Raw genomic sequence first — 17,857 nt, 5'->3', positions numbered from 1 at the left:
TTTTTTGCAGATGGAAGTGCTTAGTTCTCTGTTTTGAATTTCTGCCCAGTTGAATAAGGTTTGCAGCTTGTTGGAGACAGGAATCTGGAAATTACACGTGATTTCATGTTCTCTGAATTTTTTTTGCAAGGGAGTGCCTCAGTTGTGATTGTTGTATGACTTTCCAGTTTACTCTTTTTGCAGCTTCCTGTTCTTTCAGATCGGTCAATTTGTGTTGGAAAATCTGATGGCAATCTCTCCCAGTCTCTCCAGTTTACCACAGTGTTTGTGCTGGTTATGTAACAGGCCAATAGCAATTCAAAAGATTTTTTTTTCCCTTTTTTTTTTTTTTTTTTTGTTAATTTAAGAATTAAAAGAAGCGGCTTTGTCTGTTAATGTAATATACAAGGTTTGAGTCTCCTTCAGCAATATGGCTGACAAAATCCTGACCACAGAAACCACATTTTGTAACTGTGGATCGCTGTAGTACACAGAGTTTGTGATCAGTGTTGGAAGGCTTCCTCTGTCACAGCTTCTAAAAGTATGTGAATTGTGGATTGTTCTTTCTGAAGGAAAATCCTGAGTGTTCCTGAGTCAGGTTAAGGAACAAGAAATCAAAATGTAGAGATTTTAATCTTCATGCAAAAAGCATCCTGTAATGTCCACAGATAAGGTCTGGAAAATAGTCATGTTGAAAAAGAAATCAGGATAAATTATCAGAAGGTAAAGGCCACTGGGATGTCTCATCTGTCAAGAAGTATTCAGTAAAAAAAGCTCAGCTTTGCTGAATTAGTTGAGGATATGGAGATAAGGCTGCCTTCTTACATGCTTCTCATGAAAAGAAAGTAGTTCAGTATAAAGATGTACTGTCTCTGTGTGGAACCTTGCAAAAAGCTGTATTAATTGCTTATTAATTAATTACATTTTTGATCCAGATGGCAGACTTACATGGCAGGTTCTTGTTTGTAACCCTAAACAAACACGGCTGTTTTGTTTTTCTCATTAAAAAAAATTGTAGTTAATAACTGTCAATCTTACGAACATCTCCTGCTATAAAACTTCATAAAATTGAAGAGGTTGAGAAGAAACAAGGTGGCATTTGACTTTGGAAATATTTTGTTTTGTACAGTTTTGAGAAAAATAAACTCCAGTGAAGGTAGTTTTTTAAAAGAATTAATTCTGTAAGTGAAGCTAGTGAATATAGAATCTTTAATGGATTTTTTCTATTTTAGTCCAAGGGAGACCTTTTCAAGTTAAAGAGATGTTTCTGGAGGACATTTTACGAAGCACTGGGTATGCAAACAAAGAGATGGTGAAGTACAAAGAAAAGAAGCAGCAAGGTCAGTGGATTTGTTAATTGTAAGGGTTGGCAATGAGAATCATTGATTGAACAAACAGTTAACAGGATTATTTTCTGTTAAAATTCCAGAGTCAGGAGATTAAATGAGATGTGATTAGATGACAGCGTCTTTAAGCTCTCAATATTTACATTTTTGAAATAGTTTATGCAATTAAAGAAAAAAAACCACTTTGATTCAGTGGTTGCATTCTTTTTTCATTCAGTTGATAAATGTCATCTTTTTTCTAATTGTTATGCTGTAGAGTTATATATAACTGGGGGCTCTGCCCACATGAGTACTAAAGAAGCATAGGATGCTCTGTACCTTTGGGTGCAAATTAAATGCAGCTATTAAAGCAGGCATGATTTTGTACATCTTGCACTAAATTTCCTTCAGTAACATTTTTCACTGCTTTCTTCAGGCATGGATGTATTTTTTTAAGTGTTAACACTCTTGAGCTAAACATCATTTGGTTTAAGTTGATTAAGTAGATACTGCTCAGAAGTTTTCTTGGCAACTGAAAGTAATGATCCCAGTGATTATTTAAAGAAAAATTTTTAAAAAAATGCAAACCCCAAAGCTATAACATACAGTCCTAACTGGATATCGATCACAGTGCTCACCTCTGATCACTGGGGTCAGAAAAGTTCAGTTAGGACCCTGGTGTTTTCTAAGGTTTCTTCCACTTGTGTAGAAAAGTAAGTTGTTACATGCAGGGACTGTATCACTCGTCTTCAGAATTCCATTTGTGGAAAAAGATCTGGTCTGAGATTGTGTGGAAGGTGATTACTTAAGGAAGATACTTTGAATGCAGTAGTTTGGAATAACGGAGGTTTTGGGGGGTTAAACACCAAAGTGTTGGGTTTTACCTTGTTTTTATAGCCCTTGTTTGCAGTGGCGCCCTTTGGGTACCCTTAAATATGTCATTTATGTTGGACTGGTAGTAGCATTCTAGACTAAATAAAAGAGGTTGAATAGGTAAAACTTGGTAAAACCTGCTGTAACTAACTTTTTTAGTAGAAAACAATGGATAATAAATATGACTCTAAAACTTTCTTGGGGAATACTTTGCATTCTAGAAGAGAAACAGAAGAACACTCTTGCTGAGTGGTGTTCAGCTCCAGATAACACTAACAAAGGGACATCTCGGAGACAAAAATCAGTTCCAAGGACAAATGAGGAGTACAAATGGTTGGATGATGGTGGTGACACAGTATTTAATCAACTGGTAAGTTTTTTCTTTTGTCGGAAGAGATGTTTATATTTGTGTTGTATTCTAGCCATTTAAAATCTGTTTTCTACAGTTCTGTTGAGTCTTTCAGGATATTAACGTATTTTAAAGATTACTTGATTAGGATGAACTGCTCTAGCTGAAGTGTGCTCTTCAGATAGGGTGGTTGCACACAGCTTTTCCTCAGATCAAATGGCTCGACTGCCATTGTGTTCGTACTTGCATATGACAAAATCAATGCATTAACTGATAACTGAGTTAGGTATATCTACACTGATATATTTGGGTTTCTGTTGCTGCTGGGAAAAATAACCATTCCAATTCTTTGTGGGTAATGTATAAGAATAAAGACAACTCTTGGAAGAGATTAAGCTTTCAATATTGTTTTTTATCTTCAGACTGAAAAAGATGTGAATTGCCTTGAACTGTGGATAGTAAAAGAAATGGATTCCTGTCTTTCTGACATCTGGTTGCATAAAGATATTGATTTGTTTGCTCAGCTGTTAAATCTTATTTTAACTGAAAATGTCAGTGGTAAGTTTCATGTGTTATTACATAAAAAAAAGCAACCTCAAATTTACTTAGATTTTTATGGCTACTTTTATCTCCAGTTTCAAATGGTGTTACCTTTGCATTCTGATGCCGACTGAAAAAATGATAGGGCTAGCAGAAATAATGGGTTGTTTAGTTACTTGTTGTTTTGAAGTATTGACAGAAGTGTGTTTCTAAAACAGTGTAGAATTCATATGAACTAACTTCAGAGATAAAGTGAGGAAACAAATTCTCTTTGGGCTGGAATTTGAAAGCAATATTTGTACTATATTTAGATGAAAAAATTACATTTCTCTTGGGTTTGCTGGATTTTTTTTTCGTTTACTTCTCAGTTGATTATAGGCACAGTGAAACTGGTGCGACTGCTCTGATGATTTCTTCAGGGAGAGGCTTTTTGAGTCAAGTAGAACAGTTGATCAGCATGGGAGCAAGTATCTACTGCAAATCATCTAATGGCTGGTAAAAACAGAGAAACCAAAAGATAGATTTATGTGTCAATATAGGAGAGAGAAAGAAAATTGTTTAACATCTAAATTAATTTGCTAACTTATCACACTGCTGTAAGAACTATAGATTTTGACAGCCTCAACAATTTCTAACTCCTGATAATCACATTGTTTTCTGTAAATTCTAAATTGAATTCTTAATTACATGGTCTTGATTATGAGCTATAAACTTTGTTTCAGTAGGTCTTATTTAAGATACTGGTTAGCAGAACAACTGTAATCTACTGAATTGGACCAAAATATTTGGCAATTCCTATTTTCATGGAGTTACCCATATCAGAAGATCTTTCTGTTATGTTTCTAAATATATTGTAGCATGTAAAAATATTTGTGAATCTGTAGAAACTCAGGTTTTGTGGTAATGGATTATGTCTTCATATAAACAGGGAAGTACAGTAAATAATTGTTGTATGGAATGATAAGAATTAGAATTCCAGGGGTCTGATATTTGGTACTAACATTTGAAAAAACTTGGGAAGGAATGCAGTTTAAAGACAAAACAGTGAACTGCATCGTGAGGAGGACAGCTTCTGAAAGACATGAAATAGCCAAATGTTATGCCTGGGGTGTGACCTTTTGAGATGACTTCAAGGATACTGCAAACAGGCAGGTCTGATCTCTGCACCTTGTTGTGGACTTTTTAAAGGAATGGCACTTTCTTCCTCCTCACTTCCTTGTGCATGTTTGCTCCTGTGTAAAACGGACATTCTTTTGTGGTAAAGAACTGTAGTCACCTAAAAGTCAGATAGCTGTTAACACCTATTCATGCACTTTCAAATGGGAAGTTGCAGATCCAGCAATAACAGTACGGATGTCAGTACAGAAATGGGTACAAAAGTCTGGTGTCAATTGCCTCTCCTGATGCGCTCTTCATATTCATCTTTCGAAGTGAAAAGTCTAATAAAAATACTTGTGCAACTATTTCAGGATGGCTGTGGACTGGGCTAGGCACTTTGGACAGACGGAGGTTGTTCATCTGTTGGAATCCTACAGGTCAGTTGTAACTGTTTTGCAGAATCAGTTGTATATTATATACAAACGGTTGTGATGGGAAATTTGAGGTTTGTGTTCTTTTAATCAGAACAGGTGTTAGCTTTTCATGGTCTAAAATCTGGACTTAATGGCAAGACCTCTTTTTAAGAATAGGAATATTTCAAAAAATAAACAGCAAAAATGTTTGTACTTAGTATCATATTGTTTATGTTTGCACAACTTGCTAATTCTGTACTTTTCACATGCTTACTTTAGAAACAAATCTGTCATGTGTTTTTATTTATCCTTTTTATATGCAATAGGCATATTAAAGAAAATTTACAGAAGTAATGTGTACACTAGGCCATTCAAGAATGATTTTCTGATTAACTTACAGTTATCGTACTTGAGGTAGTGTTTTGTAAAGCTTATCTCTACTATAATTTCTCTTAGTGTAGTTTCTGCTAGTGGGAAATTTTTGGAGAACACGTATCTCTTAAATATTTGTACTTGAACAGATAAACGAGAAGTATCTTTATACTTTCCTTTGCTTATGGTTGTGTTTCAATGAAGTTGAAGAAAACTAAAGTTAACACTAATAAATAAAGTGGCATCCTTCACTGGGTTAACTTTGAAATCAGTAAACAGTAATAGTATGGTGATTCCCTTCTGCTACACTTAAACATCAGAATTCAAGACCAATAGTCATATTGGTCATGAACTAAGTTTGAGTGGATGGCTCAATGCAAACCCGAAGGGGCAGCCTTGATTCTGGTGTATTTTCCTGTTACAGCGCTTCATTCGGATTTGGAAACATGGATGAAAGTTCCCTGGTCCAAAAAAGTGCTAGTGACCTTAGTGCAGAGGACAGAGAGCTACTGACAGCTTATCATCACAGTTTTGATGATGAAAAAGTGGATCTGGATCTGATAATGCACTTACTTCACAGCATCTGTCATAGTTCTGATGCAGGTAGGTAAATACCTAACCAGTGGTTGTGGATTTGGCTTCTGATGAATCATGCTTTTTTCAGCAATCCACAAACGTTAAAACCTTCTGAGTGCTATTCGACATGTATTTGAATTTTCTGTTTAACTTTGCAAACCCACTTCCTTTTTTAGGAGCAATTTTAATATTTCTTCCTGGGTATGATGAGATAGTGAGCCTGAGAGACCGCATTGTTTTCGATGATAAGAGATTCACTGATAATGCTCACAGGTAAAACCTTTAGTTGCTGTGGCTTTTCATTGCTCCTTTTAAGGATCCTTAAAATGTTCCTTTTGTCTTGCATTAGATACCAAGTTTTCATGCTTCATTCAAGTATGCAGACTTTGTACCAGAAGAAAGTGCTTGAAAGTCCACCTTTTGGCATTCGCAAAATTGCAAGTATTAGAGGACTTTTTCCAATGCCACAATGACCTATTTTGCCATTGCTTTTACAGTTATTACAGTTTTGGTGGTTTTGGTTTTTTTCTTTGCAGATTCTTTCTACTAATATTGCAGAAACCAGCATAACAGTCAGTGATGTGGTGTTTGTCATTGACTCAGGCAAGGTGAAAGAGGTAGGACTGCCATAAATTTTCCTAGTGTGATTCTAAAACACACAGTGCATAAATTTTGGAGAACTTTTTTTTTTATTATTTATGACTTTACAGTAAAGTAAAAAAAAGCTTTTACTAGCTGAGAGCTAGTGCCTGTCAGGCAACAGTCCTTGCTGAAAAGTTTCAACATGCATTTGTTTTAAGACAAATACTGTAAGCTATCTTTCTAAAAAACCTTGAAAATCTTGAATTTCAAAAATTGTGGAGCATTAAGATACTAGAAAGGAGATACCCTCATTAATTCACTCAAAATTGAGAAGGTACCTTTGTGTCAGAAGCTGCTGTATATATTACTATTTCATACTTTTTAGAAAACTTCTGTTGGTAATCTAAATAACTAGTAACTTGTATTTCATGTACCCTATTGAGTTTTCAGTTTGCATTCCTTTCTTTGTTTTTCTAGAAGTCTTTTGATGCACTGAGTCGTGTTACAATGGTAAAAATGGGGTGGATTTCAAAAGCCAGTGCTATCCAGAGAAAAGGCAGGTAATAAATGCCTCATAGCAGTTTCCATTTTGCAGATATCCACAGTCCTTTATGTTTAGAATAAAGCACACAACATAGTAGCTGTTTCTGGCCTAGTCCAGTGTTGTGTTGCATAGTGGCCAACACTCATTCTCTGCAGGTGAGTAGGCGTCAGCATGTATTTGACTGAGAGAATTTGCTGTCTCTCATTCACTCACAAGTTACTTCATCTTTATTCTACCTTTTACTCCAAGCATCACTTCTGTTGAGGGGATGTGAGGGGAAACAATAAAGTTTGCAACTGGTTCCTCACAACAAAGGATGATTGAGATTTGAACTGGTCTTAGGTTAGCAAAAAACCCACAGCACTTTACATTAGATAAGCCTTGTTTTTCTTTCCTCCAGATTTGTCAGTGTTGGGTTAAAATTACAGTAAAAAATTGCCACACTCTCAAAAATAATTCATGATTAGAAAACTCTCACTTTGTGTGTGACTTAACAACACTTTCTTCATAGTACTGCCTCTTCTTTTCCATTCTGAGTTTCTGTGTCTGTTTGTTGGCTTTTGGTTTTGTTTTTAGAAAGAAATCCTCATTTTCACAACCTTCCATATTTTATTTTCAAGGGCTGGGCGCTGTCAGCCTGGAGTCTGCTTTCGTCTCTTCAGCAGGCTCCGATTTCAGAATATGTTGGAATTTCAATCTCCAGAACTTCTAAGGATGCCGCTTCAGGTGCATGTTCAGTTAGAAACTATAACTTTAAAAAATACAATGTCCTCAAACCATACTATTAATTGCAACAAATCATGTGTTTGGCGGCTGCTTCCAAATCTTGGTAATCTTTTTTTGTTCTGCCTTTTACCTTGTAGGAGATCTGTTTGTACACAAAAATTCTGGCTCCAATTAATTGTCCAATTGTAGACTTTCTTATGAAAGCTCCTGATCCTCCGCCTGCTGTAACTGTGAGAAATGCTGTGCATATGCTTAAGGTCAGAAAAGGAATAGGTTTAGATTGTAATTGTATTTGATCCGAAATTTGAGGTGTAGCAGTTTACTGACTTCAGTTTGTACTGAAGCTGTTTTTAATTACTTAAGGATGTTTTGAAGTTTTGTTTATTGTCTGTTTTCATTTTGTGTGTAGGGATGTGTTTTTCCATGTCAAGGGAAGAGAGTGCTTCAAAGTCTTGTCTCAGTTAATAGTTTGACTTGCTTCTGTAGTGTTTGGAAACAAGTCTAGTTAATGTCCATTATTCACATCCTTTCTGCTTTCACTGTAAATTGATTTTGTCCACTGTACCCATCCCCCTCTCCTTTATTTGTTTGTTTGTTTGTTTATGAACAGACCATAGATGCCATGGACCCTTGGGAAGATCTCACTGAGCTTGGTTATCACCTCACTGAATTACCTGTAGAGCCACACCTCGGTAAAATGGTGTTGTATGCTGTAGTTCTGAAGTGCCTGGATCCTGTTCTGACCATTGCCTGTGCTCTTGCCTACCAAGACCCTTTTGTGCTGCCCACGCTGGCCTCCCAAAAGCGTGCAGCCGTGCTGTGCAGGAAGCGTTTTGCTGCCGGAACGTTCAGTGACCACATGGCCCTGCTCAGGGCTTTCCAGGTAGTCTTTCATTTCAGAGAGTACTAATCACAGCACATTCAAGCAAAATGCAGATGCACCAGTTGGATGTAGAGTGGCGGACTGTGATTAAGTGCTCAGAGAAGACTTTCTTTTTGCCTAGTGCCTTTCCTGTGTAAGGCATTACTTGGCAGTCTGGCTGGTCCACAGAAGAGGGAACCGTTTTTGTAGTATATTTTGTTTCAAACATTATAAAATTTTGAATGTTCCAACAATGTGCCTCTTTGCATCCTACTACACTGAACTTTGAATCATGATCTTAATGTAATGATCTTTATTTATTGTTTTAACTTGACATAATCATCACTGTAGTGAACACATAAAGAGAATCTAATTGTTGAACAGAAAAAATAATCTGGTTTGATACATTAACTTTTAGAGTTGGTTTTGCATTCATTTTATTGACATAAATGTAATATTTTAAAAAAATGCAGTTTTTAGTTAAGTCCTTCAAATTAATAGGCAAATGTAAAAACATTTTCAGGCATGGCAGAAGGCACGCAGTGACGGCTGGGAGAGAGCCTTCTGTGAAAAGAACTTCCTATCCCAAGCCACAATGGAAACCATTGCAGGAATGAGAACACAGGTGCTTGGCCAGCTTAGAGCCTCAGGTAGAGAAGTTGGAAACAATTTTAACATTGTTTTAAAGTCAAGCATATAGAAATTGTAACAAAAATCGTGTTCACTGGTGTAATTTTCCTTAATTTGAAATACACCTTCACGCACACATTCATGCAGGGTATGGTGCAGATGAGGAATTGTGGCTGATCTAACTGAAAGCACCCTCATCTCCACATGCCACTGCATTTCATGTTTTAATGAATTATTCCCGTAGGAAATGTCTTTATATTGTAGAAAATAGTGGTATTCTGTGTTAGTATGAAACCCCTTATCAGGAAGGATTTCAGTGTAATGGTTTCTTCTTGGTGCTGTTAAGGTTGGCAGTGGTGAAAAATGCAACAAAGAAGTAATTTATTTCACCTTTAGTTTCTGACTCCTTTTGAGAACCAAACACAAGCTAACATGGCACTGTTTTGTCTCTTTCATTTGTCAGGTTTTGTGAGAGCCAGAGGAGGAGCTGATATTAGAGATGTTAATACTAACTCTGAGAACTGGGCTGTAATTAAAGGTGCCTTAGTGGCAGGGATGTATCCCAATCTTGTGCATGTAGACAGAGACAGCCTGGTGTTGACGGAATCAAAGGAGAAGAAAGTGCGATTTCATCCTACCTCTGTTCTTGGTCAGTCTCAGTATAAAAAGGTAAAGACACTTTGAATTCATAGTTCAAAAAAAAGGGCACTAAAATCTGTCACGTGTTTTAGAAATGTCGTTTCCTATTTGTCAGTACTTTAAAAGCAGTATAGGCATTTAACACTACAGCTTTAGAAAATACCGTTCTACCCAGCTGATAGAATTGGAGTTGATTCATTTTTCCATCGTTTCAATTAGTCTTTTCTCTAGATGGAACAAGGCAAAATGACAAAAAAACTGCCCTGCTATAAAATTGTTTTAAAGATATAATGATCCCTATTCTTAAAAGCAAGTTTTTCTCTGAAACTTTTTTTTAACATTTCTTTTTAAAGCAAAATATTTTGTTTTATCATGGTAGGATAATTTATAAATCTGGTTGAATTCTCTCACGCTTTTTTATGTGCATGTATATTTTTATATGTATATAATTGTATGTGTATTTAGTTCTCAAAATACAGAATCATAGAATGGTTTGGGTTGTAAGGGACCTTAAAGCTTATCTCATTCCAACCCCCGCCACGGGCAGGGACACCTTCCACTAGTCCAGGTTGCTCAGAGCCCCACCCAGCCTGGCCTTGAGCACTGCCAGGTTGAGGCATCCATAGTGTCTCTGGATAAAATGAGAAATACGTTCAAATTTACATTAATTACAGGTGGAGGGTATAATAGCCTGGTTTTACCCGCTCTTGCACAGATTGCCCCAGCAAATGGACAAGCTGCAGCCATCCAGGCTCTCCCTACAGACTGGCTTATATATGATGAAATGACGAGAGCTCACAAGACAGCAAACATCAGGTGCTGCTCTGTTGTGACACCTGTCACGGTGGCCCTCTTCTGTGGACCAGCCAGACTGCCAAGTAATGCCTTGCAGGCATCTTCATCCTTTCGAGGTACACTGGAGTCTGGATTTGGGATGTTTCCATTGCTATACATCAGCGTGTGACATGGAAAACTTATTTTTCAGTAATATTTAATACATGTATTGGCTGATTCTGAAAATAGCGCTGTTATAATTCCTGCAGCTATTCAGGAAGAGTTTGTTGGTTCTGTAATAAATCTCTCCATTTTGGGATTCCTTACATATTCAAGTCCATAAATTACACAGTTGTAGGGTCTCAGAAACTGCAGTATAGTTTGTAAGGAAAGAATACAGCCACAGTGTCTAATGAGAACTGTAGTACTGGTACTGAGAAGTATAGTATGCATGTTCTTTTTCTACAGACTACTTTATTTGATACATTGAACCAGATTATTCAAACAGAATAATTTAGAAACAATCAATATGGCAAACAAGTCATGTTGCTTCTAGCTAACACATACATTTTCAAGACATGTTCTACTGATAATTTTTAATTTCAGTTAACTGTACTATTAACTGTGAGTAATAGAGAATATATAGAAATTTCCTTCTTTTTTCTGATTTACATTGAGTCCTCTTGGAATGGAAGCAAAAATAACTGCTTCTAGTTGTCATAGTTTGAATCAAACTAAAAGTTCAACTTATTTCTAGAGCTTTCCTGTCTTGCTTTTAAACTGTGAACCTTAGAGTAGTGCTCATGTTGATTGAATTGCACTTAAGAAAAATAAAGAATCCTAATTAATAGCTATATGTATAGATTTTTTTTTTCTTACTAGGTCTTTAGATCTGCTGTTTTACTAGGAAATAGAGGCATGTGTGATTTTGCAAACAGCTTTAGGCAAAAGTTGTATAGTGGCCTGTGGATACTGGTGGAGGTACATGAGTTGGGTCACATCATATCAATACAGGTTTTTACACAGTAGGACCTTCAGCAGGTCTGGCTTGATTGCTGCTATCTGGAGCAAAGACTTTGCAGTGTATTTGCAGAAAAGAGGTAGTTTTACAAATGTTTACATTTAAAGTCAATTTTAGAAGGAAAAACATTGTTGCTGGTAATACTGTAGTATGCGGGTTTTTGTGTAGACATAATAGTAGAAAAAATATGGAAATGCTAATGCACCTTTTGTCTTTAATTCAGGGAGAGGGGTATCTAATGATAGCAGCGACAGTGAGATGGAGGACAAGACATCTGCTGATCTGGCACTGCTGAAGCTGGATGAATGGCTCCATCTCAAACTGGACCCTGAAGTAAGTAAGAAATTACTTCTGGGTTTGCTTCATGTAGAGGCATTGTAAAAAGACGTGAAAAGGTTTTTGTAACATTTGAGTAGCCAGAATTTTCTCCAAGAATGTCATGGTCCATTTCGGTCTCTTGAACTAGGTACTCTGTGATTTAACCTTTACTTCACAAGCTCATCAATAATTAAACGGCTTCAATCCCCTTTGGCACAGAGTTGTCTGTCGCCTGAATCCGTGTATTCAACATCCAAGTTGCAGTGTTTCATCACCTATCACCTGTACCTTTCTATTCTTTTACTTGTCAGCAAACAGAAAGAGAATAATTAGTCACCTAAGTCAACATTGAGAGTGCTCATCCCTCTTCCTCCATATTGATGTGGGTGCCCTGTCTCTCACAAAAGGGACCAGGAAAGCCTCAGCAATCCAGATGCTGTTGGGTCTGTTTCAAAAACTTTCTGGGCAGTATGATGTTTTATATCTGAGCTTGGCAGTTTTGTCCCTTTCCACACATCAGCAGATTCTGAAGAGACTGGCAGACAAAAGATAATGGCTGCAAGGGACAGCAAGCTGCAGGTGACAGTGACTGCATAAGGGCCCTTCTGCTCCTTCTGGCCTCCTGTCCTGCCTGCATGGTGCTCCATCAGGCCATAGCACGAGCTGGGATAGCCAAAATCTGAACAGGAGCTGAGAGAACAGTCACATTGGCATATTGTGTTCTTCTTTCTTTGATAGGATAACCAAAATCGGATCAAAAAAGGAGCACTTGAAGCTGAAGTTGCTGAAAGAAAGTTGCTGTCAGATTTTGGAAGGATAAATTTCAAAACCTCTTTGAAATAGAAGTCTTTATGTCATTGAGGAGCTGTGGCTGTGGTAGGAGGCAGTTTATGGGTCATGAAACACACAACTTTACCAACTCTAATAATAATACTCTCTCTCCTAGACATGTCCAGAAGAGTGATTTTTTAAAATTTATTGTAATGGAAGCATTTCTGGTAGCAGAATTAGACAATAGTCTTATGAATTTAGTCATCACATTTGACCAGGTGTCTATGTAAGAAAAATATCACTTAGAGCTCTTTTCCATCAACTATGACTGAAGAGTGCATGAGTAGAGACTGATTTGAGAGGAAGGGCATAAAGCATGAAAGGATTGGGTTTTCTTGAAAGATAAGAAGGAAAAAAAAAGGTCTGTGGAATTACAATACAAAGCTAAGTTTATTACCGAGCTAAATGAAATGTTTCCAAAATTACCTTGCACCCAAGGAAAAGAAAGCAAATTAACGTCTTAATTTAAATATGGATTATTCCCCTTCCCCAAGACCTTAGTCTCGCCTTTAATTGTGGGCCCCGTTTATATTAGAATGCCAGGTGCTGCCTGATATGGAAAAGACAGGGTTCTCTTACCTGTGTGATCTAATTTTCATCAGTATTTAACAGAATTGGAATTTATTGCAGGCTGCTGGTATGCTGCTGCAACTCAGGCAGAAGTGGCACAGCTTGTTTCTGCGTCGTATGCGAGCTCCTTCTAAGCTGTGGTCTGAGGTTGATGAAACAACTGTAAGAGCAATTACAGCTGTTCTGAGTGCTGAAGAACAGTTTGCAGGTCTACAGCAGCCTTCAGGAATTGGCCAGAGACCAAGGCCTGTGACTTGTGAAGAACTTCCTTTGGCATCTACATGGATGTCAACCAACAGCAGAAACAGCTCAACAGAAACAGAATTGTCTGACTTCTCTCATGCTGAAAAGTAAGATGCTGAGGTCTTCTGCTCGCTGTAGGTTGCAGTTTATGTATACAAGTATCACTTAAGTTTCTGCTAGTAATAGGAGGTGGAAACAGCGGAAGTACAGTTGGAAGGTGTTATACTGTTGTATGCTGCATTGTAGTCCCAAAGAGAAGTATTTCATACCCGGGGCTGCTGTTGGAGAGAGCAGTCAGGAATATTGTCCATGAATTGTGATGTTTGAGAAGTAGCAGAAGAAGTTTAACAGTAGCATTAAAAAGCAATGAATGGTCAGTATGAGTTTTTAGTTAGGCTTTAATAGATTTTGTAGTTGCTGTAATACATGTGGTCATGCAGTAGGCTGGCAGGTCGATGTAAATTGTTCAGTGACTGCTTGTGAAACTCAAAGTATGTCCTTTGTAGGGTTTCAGTGAAATCTACTCCTGCACTCCACCAGCCAAAGAAGTACAAAGAAAAAGACATTTTGCTCTCCAGACAATCCTCAGATGACAGATCAGCTCAGTCCTCAGTGAAGCCTGCAGACAGCACTAGCTATTCCAACGCCTGTGCTACTCCTTCTTCTCCAGTGTTGGGAAAGGTAGAGTTCTCTAACATATCACCCTGCTCTTCCAAAGTAATAGAATTTCTTGCTGATATCATTCTGCAGTTAGGTATTTTACTGATAAATTAGGAACCTAACGTAGCTTTTCATTTGTAACACTGCATAATACTTCCTTCTGGAACTTAAAAATCTAGACTAAATATCCTTGTTTCACTAGTTTAATACAGCAAAAATAATTTGTAGACTGCTGAGGTGAAGCTATCCAAAGTAGAAAAAATGAGATTTAAAAAACCCCCCAAACTTATTCTAATAAACATGTATTAGTTTTTTTCAACTAAATGAGTATATTGTATACACACTTCTGAAGTTTTTGGATTCTGCCTTTCTCGGCTTCCATAATAGATTTTCAATATCAATACTGATTCTGTCTTATCTGCCTTACTATGACTGATTTTTGTGATGGTTATTTTAACAAAGTACACATTTTTAATGAGATTACTGTGACAGTTGTCACATATACTTGAATAGTAGACTGCAGTAACACTAAGGAGATCATTGAGAGGAAACTTCATGGACTCATTGGAGGATGTAGTAATTCCTCTTGAATCTTTCAGCTTTTAAATTAAGACAGCGTAAAAGGAAGAAAACATGTTTCCTGAATATAGAAATGCGAGTAGTGTGCTGTAGGCTACACTCTGGGATGCTTAATTTTGGTGTCATCTCAAGGTCTGTCAGACTTTAACCAATTCTAATTAATCACTAGACTTTTTAATCCTATTCTGCTCTACTTGTTTCTTGCCCCTCATGGATGAATTACTGTAGAAGGGGCTAACAGCAGGCCTGTTAGCTAAAGGAGCGAAAAGAAGCTGAGAGGCAAGAAGAAGCTGTTAAAGAGCTCTCTCCAAGGCTGCTACCAAGGAGACTGAGAGAAGAGAAGAACTGAAGAAAGATAAGGAGAGCACTGCAGACGGACAAAGTATTTTTAGAAAGTTAACTAAAGTCACTGTTACTGTTCACCAGTGGTGTTATGTTGATTTTTTGTGGCCAATAGTTGGGGTAGAAGAAGTATAAACAATTAGAAAGTTTATAAAAGGTCAGCCATGTTCGATAATAAAGAATTGCCATCTGAGACCGCCTGTGGTCTGTGCTTTGTGTCGCGACCGCCTCGGGATACAGTGTATATAGCAGTGACAGCTGGTGCCCACGGCGTGGAGCAACAGCCTGAACAGCGTGGTCAGTCTGGAGCCACGCGGGGTCCCAGCTCCCAGCCGTGACCCACTGGGGAGCAGCGGGGGAGGCGGCGCTGGTGCGGCTGAGAGTGGCGTGTGGAAGCCACAGGGAGGTCCAGACTTGATTTTCTCCTATCAAGACACCTGGAAGCAGGTGAGGCACCAACTAGTAATAATGGGAAATAAATCTAAAGAGGAAGAGTCTGTTTTGGCTACATGGAAAGCTTTGTTAAGAAATAAGGGAATTAATACTTCAGACTATGCCCTTCGTAGTATATTGCTGTGGGCTAGATCATAGGATTTTGCCACTGATCCTGACACAGCATTTAGTGTTAAAACTTGGAAAAAAGTCAGGGACAGGCTGTGGGAAGTCATCTGAGCGGGAGATAAAACTTGTCAATCTAGTTGTTACTTGGAGATCTCTTTTTGAGGCATTAAAGGAATGGAAAACAGCGGGAACAAGCAGAGTACAACGTGGATGAAGATTTGGGGTTGATAAAGGAGTCTGATGGGAGGGATGAGTCAGATGGGGCCTTTGATGGGGAACTTGTTGAATACATCCTTGAAGAAGGTGCAGGTGCCCATGGAAGTTACCAGGCAGGCTACCAAAGCTTCCAGGAAAGTTGCCAGAGCTTCTGGGCTGGATGCTGAAGCTTTTGGGAAAGCTGCTAAGGCTTCCGGGCAGACTGCCAAAGTACCTCCTTATCAGACTCCTAAGCCTCTTTATCTCACACGTGCACAGCAGCTTGCAGCGGTCCCCGTATACACTACACCACTGCGCCAGTTAGCTGAAATGTCTTTAGCAGAGAGACAAACCCAGCTGTCTGCCCCCTGCTCCCCTCTGACGCTGCTGAGGCAGGATGGGAATGAATAGACTTTGTTCAGAAGGCTGAGATTATAACTCTGATTTATTTCAAAATACATCGCTCTTTTATACAGAGCTTCATGCAGACCAACTCTATTGGTCCTGAAGTGAAAACCTCTCACTCTATTGGTGTGCAGTGAATGACATACAGTAGGAGAACCCAATTATAAACAATGTGAACTACAAGAGAGATAAAGAACCTATTTACATTCTTTCTCAACACTTTCTCAAGCTTCTACCTGGTTAGAAACTTTATGTTTTCTCTTTGACTGAATCTAAGACCTACACCCCTCCACTCTAGCCCAGCCATTTGCCCCCCCGCCCCCTTCTGAGCTGCATGAACAGTTTGCAAGGTCGTATCCTCCATTGCTGGACAGTGACAGCAAATCAAGTGAAGAGTCACCCGCAGTAACGCCTGAGTTGGGGCAGGGAACTGTTGACAGTTCACCTTCTAATAGATCTAGCCCTGCTGCCCCACGGACTTTGCCTCTGTGTCAAGTAACTGTGCTTCCATGAGAGCCTCAGAAGTTTTGGGAATTTGTTAGGAAGAAAGCAGCTGAAGAAAAAAATGGGGACCTAATAGAAAGATTAGGTGCCCCAAAAGTACCTCAGGAGCAGAGTGTTAACGCAAATGTTGCCTGTGATAATCCTATGGCTTTTCCAGTTTTTAAAGCAGTTCCTGGAACAGGGCAGAATGATAGTCATCACATCTTTGCTTGGAAGATCTTTGCAAGATCTCCAATTGAAAGTGGCTCAGTTTGGTATTAATTCCTCAGAGGTAATGCAGTTAATACATGTAATTAATGCAGTATGCTTGCACCTTATGACATCATGCATCTTGCTACAATTTTATTCCAACCAGTACAAAATGGTGTGTTTCAAGAAACTTGGAGGTGAGTGGCGAAGTGCACAGCTTTAACAAACATGCAGCTGCTTCAACAGGACTCTCGTCACACTGTGGGTGTTGATGCCTTATTGGGCACTGGGCCTTTTGCTAACCCAGATTTACAGGCAAGGTGGGATCCTTCAATTTTGACACAAGCTCAGCAAATAGGCATGAGTGTTTTAATTAAAACAATGGAAATGACAGCTCCAAAGCAGAGATATGTTACTATACAACAAGGGATGAGAGAACCATTTTTGCAGTTTGTGGAAAAGCTTGCTGCAGCTATTGAAAAACAGGTAGATAATGAACCTTTGTGACATAGATTGTATATACAATTGGTGAAAGAAAATGCAAACCCAGACTGCAGAAAGATTATTGACACCATACCTGGGAAGCCCACATTGCCTGAAATGGTTACTGCTTGCTCAAAAGTTGGTTCAGTAGAGCATAAAATGGCAGCTCTTGCTGCAGTTCTAAGACCACCATCGAAATGCTGTAATTGTGGACAGCAACGGCATGTAAAGGCCCAGTGTAATACCCAGAAAATAACATCTAAGTCAAATGCAAGCAGCAATGTTATGTGCAATCATTGTGCTAAATTTGGGCACTGTGCAAGAGTAAGTATCATGCAAATGGTCAGCTGTTGCAGGGAAATGGGAAGAAGAACACGAAGGGGTGTGTGGGGACACAAATAACCCGACAACCATAAACAGCAATTATGGGCCTTCCCAGTACTGCAAAGCTACCCATTTGTGAACAGTACTCAGGAGCAACAAGTGGGTCCGCGGGGATTGATGTACCCACCGCTGACACAGTAATAACTATTTTGGCAAAAGAAATATGCAAAAAGCCCCATGACACCTATGGCCCAATACGACGCGGATTGAGTGCATTTCTGATAGGGAGATCAAGTACTACGCTTAAAGGTATTCATGTGCATTTAGGACTTATTGATGTTGATTATTTA

At 38.5% G+C, this 17,857-nt stretch overlaps 1 protein-coding gene across 2 annotated transcripts; it reads left to right on the top strand.

The window, feature by feature from the left end:
* Positions 1-317: 317 nt before the first annotated feature.
* LOC140681865 (3'-5' RNA helicase YTHDC2-like) lies at positions 318-15,039 on the top strand. 2 transcript variants are annotated; one of them, XM_072922408.1, is made up of 20 exons: positions 318-1,319; positions 2,399-2,547; positions 2,949-3,084; positions 3,435-3,561; positions 4,536-4,601; positions 5,374-5,552; positions 5,702-5,798; positions 5,875-5,962; positions 6,062-6,142; positions 6,585-6,667; positions 7,272-7,377; positions 7,515-7,634; positions 7,988-8,260; positions 8,763-8,889; positions 9,333-9,538; positions 10,224-10,419; positions 11,527-11,636; positions 13,083-13,372; positions 13,772-13,946; positions 14,733-15,039. In XM_072922408.1, exons 1-20 carry the CDS (start codon positions 1,241-1,243, stop codon positions 14,778-14,780), a joined length of 2,736 nt encoding a protein of 911 aa, XP_072778509.1. In that variant the 5' UTR covers positions 318-1,240; the 3' UTR covers positions 14,781-15,039. The 2 variants fall into 2 exon arrangements, with proteins under 2 accessions (XP_072778509.1, XP_072778508.1); XM_072922407.1 differs by lacking the exon at positions 14,733-15,039 and having other exon boundaries at positions 13,772-14,169.
* Positions 15,040-17,857: the final 2,818 nt, after the last annotated feature.

Source organism: Taeniopygia guttata, chromosome Z, assembly GCF_048771995.1.
Source record: "Taeniopygia guttata chromosome Z, bTaeGut7.mat, whole genome shotgun sequence".
Taxonomy (NCBI): domain Eukaryota; kingdom Metazoa; phylum Chordata; class Aves; order Passeriformes; family Estrildidae; genus Taeniopygia; species Taeniopygia guttata.
Note: the sequence above shows the minus strand (reverse complement) of the source record. Positions and strands in the feature narration are given on the sequence as shown.